This window comes from Chionomys nivalis, chromosome 1 (genome assembly GCF_950005125.1).
Source record: "Chionomys nivalis chromosome 1, mChiNiv1.1, whole genome shotgun sequence".
NCBI classification, from domain to species: domain Eukaryota; kingdom Metazoa; phylum Chordata; class Mammalia; order Rodentia; family Cricetidae; genus Chionomys; species Chionomys nivalis.
Genome location: NC_080086.1, coordinates 79,620,491 through 79,644,486, shown reverse-complemented (window position 1 = coordinate 79,644,486; position 23,996 = coordinate 79,620,491). Strand labels below are relative to the sequence as shown.

General features: G+C 43.4%; 1 protein-coding gene across 2 annotated transcripts in view; it reads right to left on the bottom strand.

Moving 5' to 3' along the window:
- Rmnd5a (required for meiotic nuclear division 5 homolog A) overlaps positions 1 to 18,095 on the bottom strand; it is a 66,790-nt gene extending 48,695 nt beyond the window's left edge. Inside the window, exons 1-2 of one of the 2 annotated variants that reach the window (XM_057767593.1) lie at positions 17,461 to 18,095; positions 5,855 to 5,997 (exon numbers count right to left, since the gene is read on the bottom strand). In XM_057767593.1, coding sequence (XP_057623576.1) covers positions 5,855 to 5,997; positions 17,461 to 17,602 — 285 coding nt within the window. In that variant the 5' untranslated portion in view covers positions 17,603 to 18,095. The remainder of the gene's footprint in view (positions 1 to 5,854; positions 5,998 to 17,460) is intronic. The other variant, XM_057767585.1, reaches the window with a different exon arrangement.
- Positions 18,096 to 23,996: the final 5,901 nt, after the last annotated feature.

Here is a 23,996-nt window from a genome sequence, read left to right as displayed (position 1 = left end):
TAAGGTAATCCCAGACTCTGTTGTCTGACTCTGCAAACAGTCAAGGAAATGTCAGAGGAAGGGGCTGAGGAGTGATCTGGACTGCCACATACCACGCATGTAAGAGTGAACAGCTCAAACCAAATGACAAGGCCTGGACCTGACCCTGGGAAGGAAAGTAGTATCATTTTCTTAACATATTTGAGCAGCTAATGGGCTATAAAAGGAAGGAAGGAAGGAAGGAAGGAAGGAAGGAAGGAAGGAAGGAAGGAAGGAAGGAAGGAAGGAAGGAAGGAAGGAAGGGCAAAACTGTGAATGTACTGGTGTGAGAACTCTGGGCAGGGCGTGTATAGGTGATGGTTCCCATCCACAATCCTCCCTGGAGCTCATAGGAAGGTACCAAGTCTCCTGCCACACCCATAGCCACTACGCTGTCCCTGAGTGTAGGTTCTGCGGCTTCCCACAGAGGAAGGTCCCGCTGGCCTGATCTGGACACATTCTGCCACCTAATTTCCAAGTTTTACTTCCAAACGAAGCTGCAGTTTGGGCTCTGCATCCGAGGCCAAAGGCTGCACTAACTGCTGCCTCACTGTCCTTGCTGCTGCAGACCTGTCTGTGCACAAGACCTCACAGCTGTGCTACCGCTTTCCATTCCTGAAACCAGTTAACTTGACATAAAAGGCAGTTCCAACTGGTTTCCTGGAACTATTTTTAAAAATATTAGCTATCTCACTTTTTATACTGTCAGCATTAAGACTCAGCATTTTGTTTCCTCAATGTTAGCTGCTCCATCTAGTGGCAGAAATCCAGTTTGGGCAATGCCATTAAATTTTTACCCATCATTTCACCCCAACATTACTAGACCTGCCATACCTCACTGACTTTCAAGTAAAGTTTAAGATCAAATTCTCAACTGAAAACATTTCCAAACCTCGGTCTGCCCTCCAGGCTATATATTCAGGGTATGTTGTTCAACATCTCTTCACCTCAGTTTCCCCCTAACTCAATGACAACAACATACTAGCATCATAGGACACACAAATGCACGTGAAGCGCTCAGCTCAGTATAAGAAATATAGTCACCACCGCATAAGCAAAGCTCCCACTTCTCTGTCCGTGACCACCACCACTTATTGTCATCCTATATGATGTCAGGTTAATCCTCCCCTGATTTCACGTCTTCGCTTCCGTCTATCACCTGCTGGACAGAATTCATAATCCATACATCTTTACCAGCCTGACCTCTCCTCAATATCGGGAAGAGGACTGACCCTAACCAAGTCAGTCCTTCACTCTTTAACATGGGTTATATTTTTGTTATCTATCCTAGCAGAAAAGCTCACTTCCTTGCTTTCTTCTTTCAAATCTTACAGTCTTCCAAGCCATATTTAAGATACTAACTCTGCAAACCTTAGAATCACCAAAAGTACAATCTTTCCTTTACAATTCAACTTGCACTTGCCTCAGAACTTTTTCTATTATTTTATATGTTAAGAAAACCCACCACGCCTTTAATCCCAGGAGGCAGAGACAAGCAGATCTCTGTTGAGTTCAAGACCAGCATGGTCTACAAAGCAAGTTCCAGGACACCCAAAGCTGCTACACAGAGAAACCCTGTCTTGAGAGAGGAAAAAAAAAGAGAAAACCTAGCACTTTTACAACACTAGTTAAGATTCCTAGCACATAGTAACATACACTTTAGATGCTTAAAAATCTCATTATTATTCATTTTAGCCCCCCAACAACCCTAAACAGAATTCTAAGAAGAGGTAGAAAATTAAAAACAGCCCAACACACTTTGCTAGCAAACAGTGAATGAATAAATTCAATTAAAAAAAAAATCAAGAATTCAAGGACTAAAATACTTTAATAGCCAACACATTAAAGTAAAAACTTCAATGTTTTATATCCACAATAACAAAAAAGCCAGAGAATTTCTTACATAATACGAACTTCTTTTCTGTTAACATTTTCAGAGAATAAAAAAAAATTAATACTGGGGCTAGAGAGATGGCTTGGCAGTTAAGAGCACTGACTGCTCTTCCAGAGTTCCTGAGTTCAATTCCCAACAACCACATGGTGGCTCACAGCCATCTATAATGAGATCTGGTACCCCTTTCTGGCATGCAGGCATACATGAAAGGAATGCTGTATATATAATAAATAAATAAATCTTTTAAAAAATCTAATACTAAAATGAAAAACGAACACTTAAAACATTAAAGAAAAAAATCTATCATTTGGCACTTTAAAAAGCTACACTAAAAGTTTCTGCAGAAACACACACTACAAGTAACACAGGCTTTTGAAACAAGCAATTTTTAACCCCGACTGGTATGTCTGTGACTTTAAGCCACCATCCTTTCAAGAATCTTCTGAAAAAGGAAACACAATTAACCTGAAGGCTCCATTGCAAACAGGAATGCCCTAGGTCTTATTTGCACAAATATACAGACCACCTAATAGATGGGGACTGTCTGGTTGGTCCTTTAACTGTTCCTTTTCCCTTCAAGAAAGGCCACGATTTGTTCTCCTCTGTGCTGTTCCAAAACCCTACGTTTTGAATCTGTAGAAATTGCATACTCATATCTATTCATAGGGTTTAACAGTCTATTTTTTTTTTTTACTTTAGACTGTTCTCTGTTAATATGATTTTTAAACAACAAATCTACTCCTAAGGAACCAACTGTTTCTGCCACCTTTGAAGGGAGATGACATTGCATACACCACAAAATTAAGAACAAGAAGTCACAAGAATAGTAAAATTATGTAGCAAAAACATTTAAGAAGGAAAAATAAATGTAGTTTAATGATAAATTCCAGTGTGGTTTTCAACACCAATGTAAAGGCAAAGTGTAATATAATACTGCCCATGTTTAAGGAAGGAAGCTTTGAGCCTTCACAGTTATACTCTCTTCAAACTCCAATGGAGATCATGAAGGGGGTCACCAGGGATCTCAGAGAAATAGCAATTTAAAAGTCCGGGGGTGGGCAGGCAGAACTGTGGCCCTCTGTCCTGCACAATAAAGCTCTGAAGTCAAAAAAGAAAAAAAAGAAAAAAAAGAAAAAAAAAAACAAACCTTAACAAGCCAGAGGAGTCTTATGTAACAACAGCCTATAGATTCCTCATGCATACACAAAACCTCTTCACATCTAGGAACATCAGTTGGGAAAGAGCTTTCTCTTCAGGTAACATAGTAGATACCAAAAATATGTACGTGCTTAGAGATACCTGAAAACTGAGTCATCTAAGACTTCCTCTGTGGCTCTGAGCTACAATCCAGCAAGTACTTTGAGTATCAATAATGTTGTAGTTTCCTACAATGGATGAGAATCTATGTACCTAGAATTTAAACTACCTTCCTAAAAAGAAAATTCTGAAGGAGCTATTCTGTTTCTTTCAGAATAGTTCAGTTATTTAAATCCTTATAAGTTCCAAGTACATAAAAAAATTCTCAAAAGTGTGAGACTAAATAAAATACCTAATAAGAAACATGTTTCTAATATCTCTCTCAACCCAGGTCAGAATGTAAATTATTAACTATAAATGTGTTCCCTAGATAGTCATTCTCAAAGGATACTCTATTTTTAGCACCAAGTACATCTTACTACTTTGCTTAAAGACTAATCAAAATATTTGACAACCCTTAGTAGTGTCTATAAAAGCCTGCTGCATCTGGAGGAAGTCATGCACACCAAGTCACCTGCAGAAAGGCAGTCTAAAAACAAAAGAGAATTCTGATGATAATTTTGGCAGGACAGAAAGTATCTATCCTACCACAGCATACACACAAACCCAAGGAGACTGCTGGGACCAACCCATCTACTCCAAGCACGGGCTCTTGAGCAGTAACTCGCTCACTGTCATGAACAGGTGTCTGCGGAACAGGTGATGACTCCCTAACATTAACTACAGGGAGCAGCAGGCCCAGTGGTCCAGCAGACACCCTTAGGAGCATGCCAGAGTTTTCCCTCTCTATGCCATCAGAACCTCCAGGATGCTTTGACCCACAGAGATGTGCAAGCTTCTTAAGCAAACACAAGGCTCCTCACCCATAGATTATTATTATTATTATTTAAGATTGTCTCTCAAGTCCCCACCACTCCATATGTACCAGAAAACCACTTCAGGGGGCTGGAGAGATGGCTCAGAGATTAAGAGAACTGGCTGTTCTTCCAGAGGTCCTGAGTTCAATTCCCAGCAACCACATGGTGGCTCACAACCATCTATAATGAGATCTAGTGCCCCCTTCTGGACTGCAGACATACATGCAGGCAGAACATTGTATACTAAATAAATAAGTAAATAGCCGGGCAGTGGTGATACAGGCCTTTAATCCCAGCACTCGGGAGGCACAGGCAGGCAGATCTCTGTGAGTTCGAGACCAGCCTGGTCTACAAGAGCTAGTTGCAGGATAGGCTCCAAAGTCACAGAGAAACCCTGTTTCAAAAAACAAACAAACAAATAAGAAAACCACTTCAGATACCAACTGATAAATTCCAGTGCCACAGTATCCTGATACCAAGCCTACTTCCACAGCCATGTTATTGCATCAAGTTACCAAACAAGTTTCAAACCTCAAAGGTATTTCAGAGAATACTCATTATGTTGCCAGCCTTTGCTATCTGCCCAGCCTCTGCCATCACTAATTCAAGTTCATCACTCTTTGACAGGCTGCTAAAACTGCCCTAAGTCACATAGTCACTTGCAGTCCTAATGTATAATCACACCTATCAGCAAATGCATCTCTTTAGAAGTTGTCCGGATCTAGGCACCACTAGGCCTAGTCTTTCAATACTTTAACTCTACAGGGCAACTGATGAGTTTCTTGGACACACTCTCCCTCCAGGCTGTTCTGCCATCTGCATTATGCTGCCCTCACTGTACATACAGGTTAAGTAACTCCGCAATGTTCAGGAGGTATGTTTGCTACAAAGATGTCTCCATCATTATGACTCCTCTTTCAAAAGTTCACAGCATATAAACAAAAACGGTCATGGCCACTCACACTCTCTAATAGGTGGAGGAGTCAGAGACATCAGATAGAAACCTTGGGTAGCTCTTAACCTCCATCAGAACTGTGAACCCCATGGGTAAAATAGCTTCAGTTCTAAATCTGGAAACTGCTTAGGATACAACCACTAAGTCAAAGATAATTTAATCAAGTAATGTCACAAGAAAAAAGAAAGAAGTCACCCAACTAAAGTAGCTTGCCTGGCCCCTAACAACCATGTCACTCACTCACACGAAGACAACACTGAAAAAGAGCAATCAGCCTGCCTACAGGAAGACAGGAATTAGGGGGAAGGTGGAGACAGATACAAGGGTGTTACTCTAATCATCCCACAACACAAACAGGGTCATCGCCAGGGAAAGCAACAAAGCTTATTCCTATAAACAAACTCCCACATAGTGGCTTAACATTTCTCTGCACCTTTGCTCATCAGGACTCTAGTCATATAAGCAAATGGGTAAACAAAACTATAAAAAGAAAGAGTTTTGTTGGTTTATTTTTGTTTCCATTTCTCAAATAACAGCAACTTTTAATGAGTACCAGAGTAAATGAGAACTATATAAGTTATCAGAAGCAAAGAAAAGAATGGCACAGAACAAATTGAGAAAGCAAAGGATGTAAAAATACTGGGAAAGGAAGAATGTTAGAAACACAAAGCAGTTCCTCTGGGGCAGGTAAGGGACTCATTAGGTAAGAGAGTTTGCTGCCAATCTTGATGACCCGCGTTCGACCCAGAGATCCACATGGGTGGAAGAAGAAAACTGACTCCCAAGTGGTCTTATGACATGCACACACATACATATAAACATATAGTAACTAAAATGAAATTAAAAACAAAAACAAATTCTTCAATTCCATACCTTATCAATGGCTTTTCCAACTCGAGAAACACTGCTATGGATGTCTTTGTGGTCAGAGGCCAACTTTTGAACAGTGTCCTTTATTCTTTTGCAGCACTGTGTCAAAACAAGTGAAAGTGTCCCTGATAATTCGGCATCTTGACCTAATAAAAAAAAATATTGGTGACTCACTAAAGCAAACTCCACAAAGAAAGATGGGAGAAAACACAGAAATATCAGTATCTCTTTTGAAGCAGATGGTCACACTCAGATGTTATTTTTTCAAGTAAACACTAAGAAGTAACTGAATCTATTTATTTTTGGAAATTAAAAAATTAAAATCTTTTTATGAAACAAACTACCTCCACAATGTCATTACCACAGACTGTGAACTACATCACCATGCAGTATCATAATGCTAATAATGATAAGTGATGAACTCGGAAACAGGATCAAAATCCTAACAAGTATTTACTGTACACCCACCATGGGCAGTAAGAAAGCAAGGAAACAGCAACCCAAAACTTTCCCCTACGACTTACCTTCTGGTGCAAGACACAAACACCTCGATAAGGCAAATGAAACAGTATGACAAAGATTGCTACATGCGAAAGAATCACATCACATACAGAAATTAATTCAAACAGAATAAAGTTCCCAAACTTAAAGTTGAAACTGTCAGAATCTTGTAAGAAAAAATGTATTCTGATCTTGGGTTGGCCAATGAATTCTTAAACATGACATCAAAAAGCATAAGCAACCAAAGGAAAATAACTAAGTGACTTCATTAAAATTCAGTTTCTGAGCTGGTGTGCCTGTAATCACAGCACTTGGAAAGTAGAATTTAAAAGATCAAGAATTCAAAGCTAACCTTGGCCACAAGAAATTCTGTCTCAGGAAGCTGAACAGAATGGGAGTATATATTTGCAAATCATACTCTTAATACTCAAGAATAAAACAAAGCTAAATTTACAAGGAAACACACATACAATGTATCAAGAAAGCGTAACTCAGTGGTGGGACATTTGCCTAGCCTGTGCAAGGTTACAGGTTTAATCCTCAATACAGCAAAGTAATAATAACAAAACAAAAACACACAACTCAACGACAGCATGACAATTCAATTTAAAAGCAGCCAAACTTTTGGTTAGGGAGATGGCTTAGTCAGTAAAGTCCCTGTTGCACAAGCATGAGTATCCCAACCACCTACACAAAAAGCTGGGTGTAGCAGCACACACCTGTCACTCACCACGGTGCTGGGGAGGCAGAGGCTGGATGATTCCTGGTGGGTGCTGGCCTGACAATAACTGAATCAGTGAGCTCCAAGTTCAGTCAGAGACTCGTAACATCACACACTACATAAAGATGGCTCAATAACAAACAACAGCCCCTATATAATGATGTGCAAAGTCTATGCAAAGGTGTGTGTAAGTACATGCCAATGTTCACACTACAATGAAATTCCTGAACAGGGCATTTCTGCAGTTAAGCAATGCCTGTCTATCTGGAAGCCCAAGAAAGCATTATGGAATAAGCTGAAGGAAAGTCCTATTCAGAGAGGATTCACTAATGCATTTTGAAATGGACTCAATGGAAAGCAGCCAAAGGTAAAACAGGCTTGAGAATCACTAAAATGACCTAACTGATTGAGACAAGATCAAACTTCGCAGTCCTAATGGGAGTCCTTATGTTTTTCTGATCTTTCCACGAAAACACAACTTCTAGAACCTTCCTGTGGAGGAAATTTAATCAGATTTACTTCCCAGATTAAAAAATACGAAAATAATAACACAACCATCTTTACCATAACTAAAGTAGAGCCCAGCTAGGTTGGCCACTTGTCACCCAGAATAAAGTCCTATGTTCACTGTCTCTTTCAATGTTATAAATTCCCTGGACCCCACCCACATGCACAGACCACAACTGCCAGCACTGATGATGGAGGAAGGTCATTGGTTAAATAATAAAGAAACTGCTTGGCCCTCATAGGTTAGAACATAGGTGGGTGGAGTAAACAGAACAGAATGCTGGGAGGAAGAGGAAGTGAGCAGATGCAGGGCAGCTCCTCTCAGGGGCAGACGCAATGAAGCAAGCCGCCAGGTCAGACATGCTGAATCTATCCCGGTAAGACTGGTGCTACATAGATTATTAGAGATGGGTTGATCGGGATATGAGAATTAGCCAGTAAGGGCTAGAGCTAATGGGCCAAGCAGTGTTTAAAAGAATACAGTTTGTGTGTCGTTATTTTGGGGCATAAGCTAGCCAGGCAACCATGAGCTGGGGTGGCAGGAACACAGCCCGCAGCTCCTTCAACACACTGACAGTGACATGACTTGATTAAAACCAAGCAAACGACCATCACATACATTGGGCAAATTAAAAATCATTTCTGTAACTGTTGGGACATAGATCAGTGATGGCATTTGCCATGCAGGATCCCCCATACAGCAAAAAGGCCCTAAGATAACTTCAGTGTAGCAGAATAAAACCTTTAAAAAATATAGTAACATTTGTATTATTTTGTTGTCGTTATTGTTGTTGTCACAGTAGTCATTTTTAGATAAGCCTCACTCTGCAGCCCAGGCTGGCCTCACACTCAGGGACCCTCCTATCTCAATTTCCTAAGTGCTGCTATAGGAATGAGCTCCACACCTGACTAGCACCTTTTTTTCAGAAACAGATTTTAAGTATACTATGTACAGTACAAACCCAGACATTCAACGAAGTTAGCATCTGTTTTTTGTGATACTTAACTAAGACTCCAGGTCTAACTGTGGGTTTCCACGCCTAACCATTTCAGGATTTATGTTCACTAGTTTCACAGAAACAACATGTTAGAAAAACATCTGTTTCCATAGCATCCTATGCTTCCCCAACAGGATTTTATAATTTTTAGCTTTGTAAGGCACCTTACAAAGCCTGATGACACTGATCCCTGGAACCCAAGAAGTGGGAAAGAACTGACTCATAAAACTGTCCTCTGGCTGGGTGGTGGCGGCGCACGCCTTCAATCCCAGCACTCGGGAGGCAGAGGCAGGCAGATCTCTGTGAGTTTGAGGCCAGCCTGGTCTACAAGAGCTAGTTCTGGGACAGGAACCAAAGCTACGGACAAACCCTGTCTCGAAAAATTAAAAAAAAAAAAAAAAGAAAAAAGAAATAGCAAAACTGTCCTCTGATCTCAATGCATGTCCACACACACAAAACTAATAATTTTTCTCAAAAAAGTACATACTGATATCAGAATATAGTAGAGTAAATAAAAGAGGTGTCTTACAAAGCTAAAAATTATAAAATTTCTAGTTATGTGCTAGTTTTCATAAGCTACCAATGCATTTTTAGCATCTACCTTCATTTGGTCTATATTTCTTCTTACTCATCACAAAGCTGAGAAATGCATGTGCCCAATTGTGGTAATATTCCCTCTATTTCACTCATCTAAATTCAATCAAGTCATAGACAGCAAAATTGAAAACTACATTTGTCTGATGCCTAGAGTTGATGCTAAACAGCTGCACAAGCACATGTTGTTAACAAACAGACCATCCTTAAACCCACAGCTGGCAGTGAGCAGCATCCAAATGCAGAAGACGGGATCGACTCCTCAGCTGACAATCAAAGTGCTAATTAAGTTTACAATAGAGAGCTTAGGTGTCAATACACCATTAAGTACAGGCTGCACAATAGCCATACAAGATAAGACCCTCTATAGTGGAAAATATCATAAAACCAGTGGGGCAAAAAACACAAGGGCACTAATACGAAAGATCAGAGTTTCAAAAAGTCTAACATCTACTGCCTAAGACAAAAATATTTTGGCAAAAATGAACTGTCAGATTCCCTATAAATCATAGACATTTAAATATTTTTATGAATATGCTAGAGGCAGAAAAGAGTTTATAAATATTCCATATACTGCATGAGCTCTTCTGAATTATTTGCACTTTTACAAAATGGACAGAGATCTTAATAGAATAGAAAACAAAATAGGATACAAGTTTTCTGGTGCAGAGAAACAGAACTCCTTCCAGTAAACATAATTCTAACTACACCTAAAAAAACTGAGACCTTGGGCTGGAGAGAGGGCTCAGTGGTTAAAAGCACTGCCTGCTCTTCCAGAGGTCCTGAGTTCAATTCCCAGCAACCACATGGTGGCTCACAACCATCTGTAACGAGATATGGTTCCCTCTTCTGGCCTGCAGACAGAATACCAAGAATACTGTATACATAATAAATAAATCTTTAAAAAAAAAAAAAAAACTGAGACCTTGTAAATTTGTATTCCAGAATTCAATGAAAATCAGTTCCTAAAAACTAAAACAAAACATTCAAACAAACAGCTCCACAGGGGCTGGAATATAAGAGTACTTGCCTAGCACAATGAAGTCTTAGGTTCAAATCCAAGCATGGGGTTGGGGATGGCATTCGCTCATAATCCTAGCACTGAAATGGAGGTGGGGTAATGAAGAATGGCCATAAATTCAAGGTCATCCTAGGCTATCTAGCAAGTTCCAGCCCAGTCTAGAATATGAGACTGTCCCAAAAAATAAACAAGCAAATAAATAAAATTTTAAAGCATAAATTCAAACAAGTCAAAAGAATATTCTTTTTATTAAGTATATTAAGTATCCTTAAGAAGACTAGAGGGGTATATTTTTATTGTAACTCACTCTTTTAGAGTCTTTTTTTTCTTTTGAAACCTTTTATTTTTGTTTATTTACTTACTTATTTCTAAATGTTTTCGAGAAAGGGTCTCACTATGCAGCTCTGTCAATGGACTCACTATGTAGACAAGTGTGGTCTCAAACTCACTCCAAGTACTGGGATTAAAGGTCTGCCCCACTATACCCAGCTTAGAGTCTTAATATTTAAAAATAAAATGAAATCAAAACTAACTCATGAAAATGTCAAAAGCAAGGGGGAAAATGATGACATTTGTATTCAATTAACATTTGAGCATCAAAGCTTTGGCCAGCAGTGCTCAAGGTCCGTCATGTTACTAGTTTCTACGCACACACGTGTTTTCAAATGTCTGCTACACGGCCCTAATTTTTAAAGACCCCTATTCAAAACACAGATACTTAATCTCTAAGTATCTTGAAAATCAATAGTTGAACCCATTGTAACATTTAAATCTGGATTTCATATTTTAAAAACCAAACTCAGATTTGTCCTGACTCTTTCAAACTTTGCTTTGTTTTTTTTTTCTTGATTCCATAATTATTGATTTTACTCCTGCCTAAAACCTTACATAACCTTTGATTTTTCAACCTTTGCCCCACTCTGCCAGACTCCATTCTTGCACAAGTCCTGGTCACTCTCAAAGATCCCCTAGGAAGCCTCTTCACATCTCTACCACGATACCCAAAGGAAAGGCCCATGCCAGCAGATCAAACTAAACTGAGCAGCACTATGGGCAACAGGCCTCCAATCATACCCCTGCCCATCCAAACTGAAAATGTCACCTCAAAACTCAATGTCAGTGTCCTCCCCGTTTCTCTTTCACTAGTGTCCATGACGTCATAGAATGCTCCCAATTTATTTTTAATGTTTTCATCCCATGTTCCTTCAACTTTTTCTGCACCTTTGTTCTCGCCACCCTCTTCTACTGGTTTTCCATCCCATCTTCCTGCTTCCCGTATCTCCACTTGTTACTAAAACCTATCATCCTAAAGCAGACTCCTTTCTCTACCACTCACCAGCACTTGATCCACATGGATGGTCTTGCATTACAAGGCACTGTTTTTGTTAAAATTCATACCAGTCTCATCTCCTTAATTAGAAACAAAGTTCACAGATACTTTTCCTATAAGACTTAAGTAATTTCTGGAATAATCTGCATTACTATACAGAATTAGACACTTAGAAGATAAAATACTCTTAGCATGGCTGTATGTCAAGCATCAAAGCTGCATGAACTAAGTACGATCTATCCAGAATTTGGAATCATATGAACACACAGGTAGGACACAAGGCTATAAAGCTAGGTAGTAAAGTTGGGCTAGTCACCAACACTTCTCAGCGAACATTGCTGTTGATAGTTCAGAATTCTTCTATTTTTATCAACATATGTGATCAGCAAATGTGCCTTTCCAGAGCTCCTTTTCTGCAGAATGGAAACATGTGGCTACATATATTCTGACACAGGATGAGCAGAGCTCAAGGTGACCAGGACCACAAACTCCAGCTCCAGGTACTGACTAAGGAAAAAGGACACAAAACCAGAAATGCTGGCCCTGTTTCTGTTTTTTTGAGCTTGATCAGCCATCTTCACCTCAATGTGGGGAAAATTCTGAAAATGCAAGTAATCATGAAAAGTATAAATGATGCAAGACAAGACTTCCTGGTGACATCTTTTGTGTTTCGGGAGCCAGCATTGCTTAACCTTGGCCCATGTGGTCATATGTAAAAAAAAAATTCTACTTTAATTAAAAGCACATGAAACTCAAAGAATAATGGATAACACATAAATCTAAATGAATAATGTTTCAAATAACAAAGAATTATCTACTACATCTGGACAGGAATGGCTAGCAAAAGTTAAATTCGCTTCTAAGTCCAACTGGAAACACACTGACCTTTTATTTTCCTACTTAAAATAGCCTGAGTAGCTTGGCAACCCATCTATTCTGCTCTTACCGTGCTTGAACAATGGGACAGCCATCCACCCAAATTTTTATTTATGATTCACTCACATGCTACTTTCTACTCTAGAATTAAGTTTAGACCACACTGTATTCAATTCAAAGCTCAGAAGTCATTCTTCTCTCAAGAGTATCTTACTAATTTTTAGTGCAATTTCAACAAATGAAGCCTGGTTATGTGAGCTAACCTGAGTTAACTAAAAAATAAGGCTAAAGGAGTCTACCATGACCTAACTGATACTTTTGTGATCTAAATATGAGCTTAAAATGTCACATCCGTATGTTTTTCATACTCATCTGCCTAATTACCTTTGCATCTTTTCACTCTCGAGCTTAAAACAAGAAAGAGCTTTGACACTAGTAACCAAACGCTCAGCTATTTTCTGACTCAATAGGAGTCACAGTTTAAGTTTTACAATTACAAATACAGAAAATGAGTTTTATGATGCTAATATATGAGGCAGCAAAGGGCTCAGATAAAGGCTGCTACCAAGCCTAATGACCTGAGTTTGATTCCTGGGCCCCACAGGATGATATCAGAGAACCAACTCCTGCAAGTTGTCCTGGCTGCCACCTGTGTTCTGTGACACTTTCCCATGTACACGCATGCATGCGCGCGCACGCACACACATACTAAATACATGCAAAAAAATTGCGTAAGATGCTTTTCTGTGTTCATCACTCCACACAATAGTGTCTTTAACCAACTCACCAAACCTAATCATAGTAAGTGTAAATACACAGCCAATGCCATTTTAAAAGGTGACACATTACCCTACTGCCCCCATTTTTTTGAGGTGCTAGGCAAGCAATCCTACCACTGAGCTCCATTTCCCAAATTCTTTTTTTAATGTTTCTGAAAACTGGCATCTTCATCTGTCAGTTAGACAACTAGGAGATCCTGGAACAAGAATGATGGGGAAGCTTGTTCCCAGGAACCTTTTTATTGTTTGGATTCAAACTACTGCATGTATTATCTACTGAAAATAAATAAAATTTAGATTTAGAAAAGCACAAGAACCCCCTTTAAGGGCGAGGGACACACACAGCTCAGTGGTCAGGAGCTTATCTAGCATTCATAAGGTTGGGGTTTGACTCCTAGAACAGCCAACCTCCTGTAGTAATAGTCTAAAATAATCAAGAAATATATGGCACATCCTTAACTCTTACGATTATAATCCCCAACTACATTTTAAGCATACTGTGAAACTGTTACCAAAACTGTTACAGCCTCTCTCTTGTTCTTTATCCTACCACAAAATGCCAACAAAAAATTTTAATGTATTTTCCACTAGAAAAATGCCAAAAGGAAAAAAAAGATAAAAGCACAATTATGACCTTTGGCTTATTATACTTAATATCCGGTCTATGACCTCACAAATACCAGTGCCTGGGAAGGATAAATCCATGTACATAACTACAAGCCCATGTGAAAACTGAGTGCACATACATGTACGAGTAAAACATTGCCCACATTAGACCAAGGGCATACTGGAAAATATCCCCCAGCCAGCATCAACCACAGTAATCTTACATGAGACCCAATTTTTTCCTTCTGAGAAAACTTCCAGCTGAAAAGTGGACACAACTGAATGGTGGGCATGTGCTCCTCTCCTTTCAGCTGGGGAGTTAAAGAACATGAACTTCACTCAAAATAATTCAGTTAGCTAAGAGCAGAGCTCAGTTCTTGACCTCCTAACAAATTAGGTTAAAAAGTGGTCTGACTGTCCCAGACCAACATTTAGGGCAAATGGACAACTCTGTCTAGCCCTCTGACTTTGGGCACTCCACAGAGGCCTATCCTCTGGCCTCCATGCCCTATCCAAGGCAACAAAGAGAGCTCTAGAGTCAGGCTCCATGAAAAGCAAAGGCCTGGTTCAGCCAGGCTTCTCTAAGCTCTCCCTAGCCTCCTAGGCCCATACTCCTCTTATCCACCTAGCTGCCCTAGAACCACCCCAAACTCAAGGCCTGAATTTCCTTCTTAGAGTCTTATACTTCATTATTCCTCTAGCAGAAGCTGAATACTTCACAAAAAAAAAAAAAAAAAAAAAAAAAAAAAAACCAGCAAAAGCAAACCTTTCCCAGCCCCTTTCCAGACTGATAAACTAGGGATGGATAGAGTGGCAGAGCAGAAACTAAAGCACCAGATATGAGTGACGATCCGTGCCATCCTCACTCTCCTGAAGAATATGCATTAGGAAACCTACATTTAAAAGAGATAGCTAATAGGGAAGTTTCACATGAAACAATTTTAGGTCACAGAGATGCCAGTCCCCTTGGGTGGTGTTTACAACCTGGAACAAGGTGGAAGAGCTTACTAACTCCATTTAAGTATGTTTCCAACACGAACTTTAGAACTATGGTCATTTATTACAGTTGTCTGTGTTCCCTCTTAACTCAGAAACCCCACTACAGTCTCAGAGTAAGCCTAAGAGAATTAGAGTTATTTAAAATTGGACTAATCCCTGCTACTGGTACAAGATGCTTCTGAAAGAGGAAGTTACCCACCAGAATACACAGCGAGCTGTCCTTTATCGGTCTGGTGAGCTGGCGTTACAGCCCCCAAGGTTCTACTCATTCTTTTCTCCCAACATTACCACGCTAGCTTGGAATGTAAGATTCAGAGAACCCTAACAGAAGATCCCAACTCGAGCCCCTCTCTCAGATCACAGGAGCCTACCAGATTACTTGCCCAGATGGGTACATTCCAAGCCTTAAAACAGTTGTAAACTCCGTTTCCGTAGGCATACCTTTGAGAGGGGCATACTTAAGATTCAATGTATTATCCACCGCCCATCACCTGCATGAAACTTTAATTTAGAAATCAGCTGCTTCAAAAAGACCATGGCCAGATAACAAAGCATGTAAATCTTCACTCAAAAGAACCAAGAAACAAAAAGACTACCTTAAAAACCAGACCTAGTATTTGTGGTATATGTGCTTCTTTCATGTTTTTTAACTATCTTTCATCACTTAATCCTATTCAACTTATTCAAGGAAATTAAAAGAGCTGCCACAGAAGACTGGCAGGTAGTTCACAGGAAAGTTAAAAATAAAAAAAGGGGAGGGATGCTGGAAAATAAACACAACTCACAACTGTGTGTAATAAGAGTACGGTATACTCTCATTAATTAGTGTCTACTACCCATCACAGCATAGGTTTGTGAAAAGCTCCCCTACCAAGCAAAGAGACCTAAACTCTACCATCATTCTACCCATCTGGGGCTGACTCTAATTTCCCTAAACTGACCTAACACATCTTTCTTCTACTATATTTATTCTTCTGTAAGGAACTCTGTGTTCCATCTTCTCTCTCACATCCTCCCTGCCCAACCCCCCAATCTCTGGTCTGGTCCCCAAAAGTAGACCTCATTCCTTCACCTCTCCAAGTAAAAGCCCTATATTTATTCTCTTTCCCTACTGGCTTCTTCCTCTGGAGAAAGGGAGTGTGGCGTCTTCAAGCACTGAACTGGAGCCGCCTTGGTGAGCCCTCCCATTCAGGAGCCACTGTATTTTTCTTAACCCCAATAATCTTTTGTCCACAAAGTGGTCAAGCATCAGCTAAGCAGCCTCTCTACCTTGCTTGTGTTAGAGCCTAAGATCTCTCATCCTATGACCTCCTCCTCCACTGTCTTCTTAGAAATAACAGAAACAGGTGATACACTTTCTAGTGTTTGGGTGGTAACCTCAAACAAACACTAGAAAGAGGAATACAGGAGGGCCATGAGTTCAAAGCTGGCTTGGGCCACACAGTGAGACTATCTCAAAACACCACACACAAAAGAAAACAACCAGTCTCACATATAACCCACGGCGGTTGTGCAATCTTCAGCAAACCCTTGAACTTGATCTCACTAATCAAAATTTGCAAGATGTTTCCAGATTCCCTCACACTCTGCCTTATACCCTGCTTGTATCAACTATATCATCACCACCAAAACAGTCAGATGTCTACTTACATGCAGTCATCCAACATCTGTTTTCCAAATATTTACACAGAAGCCCTTACTACAGTTAAAACAGTACCCCTCCCACCAATTACTATTTCAACCACAATGGCTCCAGCTTAGCTCTTCCCCAGAGTTCCAAAGTGACAGCGGTGTCAGAAGTTGTCAGTCTCCTTTACCAGGGAGGAGCAATCACCCTCAACTGCACTGTGTGGAAAAGGGAGATGGAGAGGAGAGGAGAGGCAGAGCTAACACTGCCGTCATCCCACCTGCTACATCTGCATTTCTCCCTGGCTAGCAGCAGCATCCCTTTAATTTCTGTCCAGCCCACTAGCTAAAAAGGGCTCGGCCTCTTGAATAAATCCACTGCAAGTCCTTACCTCACACTCAGAAAGAGTCAGCATTGTGGCTCCCAAGTACCAGACCTTCAGTGTTATTTTTTAAACACAAAACCCTTTCTCAAGCTAGCCCTGGCATCTGTCTTCCAAGATGTAGGTCAATTAATGAAATAATCGATCTAGGCAAAGCACTTTCTACGGAAAATCCGTTTGCTGAAGGGATTAACAACTACAAACTGGACCAGATTAAGACAAGTAACTAACAACTCGACAACCGCTCCGTCAGCCTCCGAGAGGCTACAGCAGGAGCGCTGGATGGTTTGACTGAGCCGGCTTCCTAGGAATCCAGAGTTCAGAAGAACTGCCTGCTCACAACAGTCCAACTCTGAAGTTGCAGGAGCGGCTGATGTGGAAGCCCACACCTAATAGTCAACTCTCTAGTCCCAGAACCACCAGGGGAAAAAGTCCCCGAGACCGAGATAGTGGACAGAGCCCCGAGCAGAAGACCCTCTTTACCACTCGCACACCTGCGGCCCCCTCGACCACGCAAGACCCGCGTCCCGAGCCGTGTGCGGCCGGCTGCTCCCCCCAGGCCACCGCGTTTCCGGGTGGGTCTGTGCGAGGAGGGAAAGTCGCCGCGGCCTGGGGACCAGCAGACGCAGCGACGGGCCCCCGACCCCCGCGCGTTCCGCCGCCCTCACCGTGGCTCTGCAGGATCTCGTGCTTGAGGCCGCCGGTGTAGTCGATGAGCTCCTCCAGGCCGCGCTCGCACAGCTGCCCGTAGCCCGAGAACTTGTGCAACACCTTCTCCAGCTCGCGCTCCACCGTCACGCACTGATCCATGCCGGAGACCGCCGCGCTCGGTTCCCCGGCGCTCGATGGTCCGCAGCGATTCGGCCCGGGCCCCACCGAGGCCGCGTCCTGCTCCTCGTCCCCCAAGGCGGCGGGCGGCGCGGGAGGCTAAGGTAAGGCGGGCGCGCTAGCAGCGGCGTCGGGGTAGCCCCGCGTAGCGCTTGCCCGCCCGCCCCATGGCGCCCCGGCCCCGCCGCTCGCGCTCTCTCGCCCGCCCCACCCGGCGCCGCGTCCCGCCCCGAGCCCCCTGGCTCGCCGCGTTCGGCTGCCCCCCGGCGGCGCCACCGATTGTTTTTGTTTTCACGGGAACCGGCCGATGACCTGGTTCTCCTGGGCGGCACCAAGAGCCGCGGCCCGGGAGGGGGTCGAGCCTCCCTCACGAGCCGAGGAGGCGGCGCGGGCCGTACCAAGCGCGGGCTCGGTGCGGGGTGCGTGGGGGAAGCAGCGGGCTAGCGCCGAGCGGAGGGACGCGCCGGCGTTCGGAAGGCGTGGGCCGTACCACGCGGGAGGCGGCGAGGGAGCGCAGCGAGGGAGGAGCGAGCGGCGCAATTGGTCCGCGCCGCTGAACGGGGAACTTCGGCGCTCGCGTCAACTACGCGGCCGGTAAACAAGAGGGTGGAAACCGTCCCCGGCGACTCCGCCCCGAAGCGAAAGACTGACCAATGGGCGCGGGGGTTACGAAAGAGCCGGACATCCTCCAATCCCTGGCCGAGGCGTAAAATCTTAGCCAATCCGGAACGAGGGGCCAAACCAATGTGTGCGCTGTTGGAGGGGGGTGGCTTGGAGAGCAAAGCGAGGATCTCCTTCTACCGGGAATCCGCGCAGTGAAGCTAGGCAGGAATCCACAGGGCTGTTTTCCACAAGACTTCGCCCTAATCGCTATTTATGTTATCTCCGTGTGGCATCTTGACCAAAGTTCCGGCTTTAGGCCCGCCTCCCGAGACGAAAGGCAGTCCGGCCGCCTAGGGGCGGAGGGCCCGGGTGGGGTCGCTCACCCGGTGGAAGGTGGTGGCTCTTCCTGGGATGGTGGTGCCTAGCGTCTAGCTCTCGTTCCCTGCTGTCCCTCCGCCTGTAAGTGGCCTTTCCTGTCGCTTCGTCCACGTGCTGACGGATTGGCAGCGGTCACGAACACGCGTCGGCGAGCGGGCAACCTGGCCCTTGCTCCTTGCCCTTACCTTCGCAGGTTTACCACGGGGTTCCTGCCTTGGCCGGTGCCCTCTTGCTCACCAGACTGCTACCCCACTAGCCTTTCGCCGAGTCTCGGCCTCACAACTCCTACTAGGTCTGGGAGAGTTCACCTTCCAGGTCCTGAAGTTTCCAGTTTGCTAGTCTACTCATAGCATCCCCATAGCCACCATGATTGTGTCACCTCTGCCTCCCCACATTTTCTCCATCAATTCCCCCATACCTCTTATGGCACCGTTTTCCTCCTACATACATCATTTGTCACAGTCTTAAATACTAATTGTTTGGAGTTTCGTTTGTTTCACTTGCATCACTTAAGTAAAGCTGTGAAGGCCACCCCCTTTGTTGTGGTATGTTTGTTATCTAGAACACCGCCTGAATTGAGGTGGTAACCCTTTTGAACTTCGATTCCCGTTTCCATCATGTGGAAGCAAGTGGGGAAAAAAAAAAAAAGAAATACTTCCTTGGTTGGTTAGACTTAATGGGACAACATGTAATGGCCCCTAATGATAAAGGGCGGTGCTGGATATATGGGCGCCCCGGCTGATGGTATTTCAGGGCTCCTTCCTATCCATTATCACTCCGTTTGTTTTATCCCTCTTTCTTGGCAGATGGCCCTGATTCCTGCCTCACCAAGGTAAAAACAGCGTAGCTCCAGCAACCTTACCATTCTCCTCAAAAGGTTTCCAGCGAATATCCATTTTGTAAAAGTTCTCAGACACACAAAGGAACACAAGGCCCTCTTTCTTCCTAAGACCAGCCGGAGGGCGCTGAGCCTCATCTTACAACGGCATAGATCCTCCTGGCCACCGTACTTTGGTTCTTCTTTCCTGCTTTGGAACTGGAATGAACCTGACTTAGCCCCAAGTGTGGACAGCCTTCCCTTGGGCCCCTGAAGCTGTTTCCCTCCGACCTTAGCTGCCCCACTGCACAGACAAATCTGCACTTGTGCCTCCTCTTTATCCAATGATCTTGATAATTTGTCACCTTTTTATGCCTCCCCTCTTTTTTCCTACAGGTTGCTACAATAGCTAAACGAGATAATCTATGCAAGGCCTTCAACATAACGCCTGGCACAGGTAGGCGCTATTATTAGCCACTAACCAGAAATAAACAGTGACCCTCCATTAACCGCAGCTTCAAATCAGTGAGCTGCAATGACGCCCAGTGTAACCTGTCACAGCCCCATCTTATGACCCAGAACTGTCACACTGTCACTGTGAGCTGAGCACAGCTCATTCATGCCCCCCCTCCATCCCCATGGCAGGACAAATTGTATTTATTGGTAACACCTGAGCCTGCACAGATACAGAAAATACTAATCCATACTTAAATTAAAATTGATATGAAATCAAAATTTTCGTTCCTTAATTGTGCTAGCCACATTTCAGATTCTCAGTAAGCTAACTGTGGCTAATGGCTGCTGTACTAAGCAGTGCAGAGTGAACAGTTGCCTCCCTGTTGGATGTTCTCGTGAGGCTGATTGAGGCTTTGACGGCAGTAAAACCACTAGGTCACCTTCCTACACCACATGCATGCCGTATTTCTGGTTCATTTTCTAATTGACTCCACTGTGTGTACCAGCCTGGCTAATTTATTGTCGGCTTGACAAAGTATCTGCAAAGAGGAACCTCGACTGAGAAAGACGCCTCCCTCAGATTGCACGTAAGCAAGCCTGATGGAGGTTTTCTTGACTGATGATTGACGTGGGAAAGACCAGCTCACAGTGCCACCTCTTGGCAGGTGGTCCTGGGGTGTCTAACAGGCTGAGCAAGCCAGTCAACAGTACCACTCCATGGCCTCTGCTTCAGTTCCTGCCTCAGGCTCATGCCCTGACTTCCTCAGCAACAGAGCGGCACAAGCTGGAATAACACACACACACCCTCCAGCTTTTGCTTGTGGTCTTTATCACAGCGATGGGAACCCTAAGTAAGACTTTTCCATGGCTGCCATGGTAGGTCCCAAATCAGACCAGGCTTCTTTCCCTTCTCTGAGTTAAACAGCAAAGATGTTCTCAGTGTGTGTTAGAGAGCAATACAGTCGGTGAGAGGAAGCTTCCAGCTGGAGAGGCGGGCTAAGTAACATAGAGGGTCTCATGTTCCTTTTGCATGGGTCTTCTCGCCCACTTCATAGTTGTGTTAAGCCTAAGCGCTGAATTCTCAAAGAAGGATCTTTAGAAGCAAGAAGTATTATGGGGGTTGAAGAGATGGCCCCATAGTTAAGAGCACTTGCTACTCTTGAGGAGTTCCTGGGTTCAGTTCCCAGAGCTTACAGCCAACAGTCTGTAACTTCAGTTCCAGGGGTCTGATTCCCTTGTCTGGCCTCTTCAGGCTCTGAACTTACATGGTTAAGTACAAACATAAAAATAAATAAAACATTTTAAAAAAGGATTATGGGTTTGAATATGAAATGTTCCCCATGGGCTCATGTATTGATCACTTGATCCCCATCTGGTGGCAGTATTTAGGGAGTTTCCTTGGAGGGAGTAGGTCCTGAAGGTGAGTCTTTGAAAGTTGGATTGGTTCCCCAATCCTTTCCTTGATTTCCTTACCCACTATGAGGTTAAGAACCTCCATTACCTATTTCTGCCACAGTGGTATTCTTCCTAGAGACCTGAGGCAGAGCAAGCCCAGACAGAACCCTCTGAGACCATCAGCAGAGGAAATCTTGCCCCTTTTATGTTGTGTGTGGCAAGTGTTTTCTCATAGTGATGAGGCAAAGTAGCGGATCCTGAGAGAGAGAATTCAGTCTTCAGAACAGCCATGAATGGTTTTTCCTATGATTTTTGCATTTTTGCCACAACAAGAAACTTATACACATGCTAAGGAAAGCCCATTGCAGTGTTGAGTGGACTCCTGGGCTTGCATCCAGTTCAGTATAGAGAACCTTCTCTTTGCAGTCGTGGACTTTGCTCTGGCCTCCCCTCCACTCTCAGTGATTGTTGGGGGCATGTAAATAAACATTAACTAAAAAGTAAAGGAGCTAGGGTGTCACTAAGTAGGAAAGCATGTGTGTGCATAAAGCCCTACATTTGATTCCTGCACCAGGCTAAATAAAAGGGATGGCATATGGCTGTTAATATTGACCATCAATTTGATGAAATCTGGAATAACTTGGAGACCAGCCTCTGTGCATGCCTGTAAGAGAGTGTCTGGATTAGGTTATGTGATCTGGGAAGAACCACCTTACATGTAAGCAGGCACCTTTCCTTGAGGGGCACCCCAGACTGGATAAAAAAAAGAAGCCTCTGGACTGTGGCTCCAAGGTGACAGCTGCTTCACGCTCTTGCTGCTACGGCTTTGCTGCTCCGTGGCTGTCCCTTTAATTTTCCAGCCAAAGCACACCATTCCCTGCACCGCTTGGCTCAATACTTTGCTGCATCAACAAGGCAACTAACCAATAAGGAGGTGGGGAGTGTGTGGTCGTTTGATCAGAATACATACTAATCCTAAGAAAACTAGAGATACAAATATGAAAACCAAACTAAAAATCCTTTGAAATCCCAAGACCTGGGAAGTGGGAGGAACAGCTTTGGGGTGAATTTCTCCAGTTATTCCTATGCTGACACCTTCATGTGCATTTTCACCAGAGAGATTTCATTATATTTACGGCTTTACTGTTTCATCATTGAGAAAGGGTCTCATGTATTCCCAGGCTGTACTCAGACTCTTAATGTACCGAGAGATGAGCTTGAACTCCTGATCTCCCATCTCTGAGTCCCTGGTGCTGGCATCGCTGAGAGTCCAGGAGTACGCCACAGTAACAGATGTCATAGGGCACCAGGGGTCAAACCCAGACTCTGCATTCTGTCAGTGGACCTACACTCCTAAATCCACTTCAGTATCTTTGTTTGTTTGTTTGTTTGTTGAGACAGGGTTTCTCTGTGTAGCTTTGGAGCCTGTCCTGGAACTTGTAGACCAGCCTGACCTTGAACTCACAGAGATTCACCTGCCTCTGCTGGGCTTAAAGGCGTGCACCACCACCGCCCAGCTCCGTTTCACTGTCTTATAAACAGCTTTTGTTGTCTAGTAACATCAACAACAACAAAACCCACAACATTTTATTCTTTTTAGATAACTGCTTTGCACTGGGGAGAAGGTTCAGTGAGTAAATGTTTGCTGTGCAAGCGTGAGAACCCGAGTTTGAGCGCCCACAACCCACAGAAAGTTGGATGCAGTCGTGTGTTGTACTCCTGGCACTTCTACAGAGAGATGGGAGGTAGAGAGGGGTTCATGGGACAGTTAGCCTGGGGCACTCAGTGGCAAACCACAAGACATACCACCTCATGCAAATTAGAGGGTGAGGACTGACACCTCAAGTTGTCCCCTGAATCTGTACATGCCACGATGTATATATACCCTCACTCACAAGGTGAGCACACACATCATACACAACGTTTTAAAATGGAAATAAAGTGCCCTGGTTTTTGTCATCTTGACACAAGCTAGATTTACCTGGGAAGAGACTGAGAAAAACGCCTCTATCAGATTGCTAATGACTGGTATGGTAGAGCTCACTGGGGGTGGTACCACCCTTAGGCAGGTGGTTCTGAGGTGTCTAAGAAACCAGGCTGACCAAGCCAGCAAGCAGCATTCCTTCATGGCCTGTGCTTCAGTTCCTGCCCCAATTCCTGCCTTGAGTTCTTACCCTGACTTCCCCCCACAGTGGACTGTGACAGGAGCTTTAAGAGGGAATAAACCATTCCTTCCCAGGTTGCTTTACATCATGATCTTTAAACCCAGCAATAGAAATCAAACTGGGACTTAAAGGAATAGATTGATTATTCTTATCTGGAAACCAGAGAGAAGCAATATAAAACAAAACACAAGAAAATCTTAATTTCATTTCCAAGATAAAGGCCGGGCGGTGGTGGCGCACGCCTTTAATCCCAGCACTTGGGAGGCAGAGGCAGGCGGATCTCTGTGAGTTCAAGACCAGCCTGGTCTACAAGAGCTAGTTCCAGGACAGGCTCCAAAACCACAGAGAAACCCTGTCTCGAAAAACCAAAAAAAAAAAAAAAAATTAAGCAAAATATACTTTGAGATAAGGACAAGAAAGACCATGATGATTACTGGAAATGGACCAGTAAGGTTTTCACAAATCTTGAAGCCAGTGCCTGGCTTTGTTATAGCTCACAGCTAAAAGAAAAGGGCAAACTGACCAAATGTGCTGTTAAGAAACATTGAATCCCTTTCCGGCG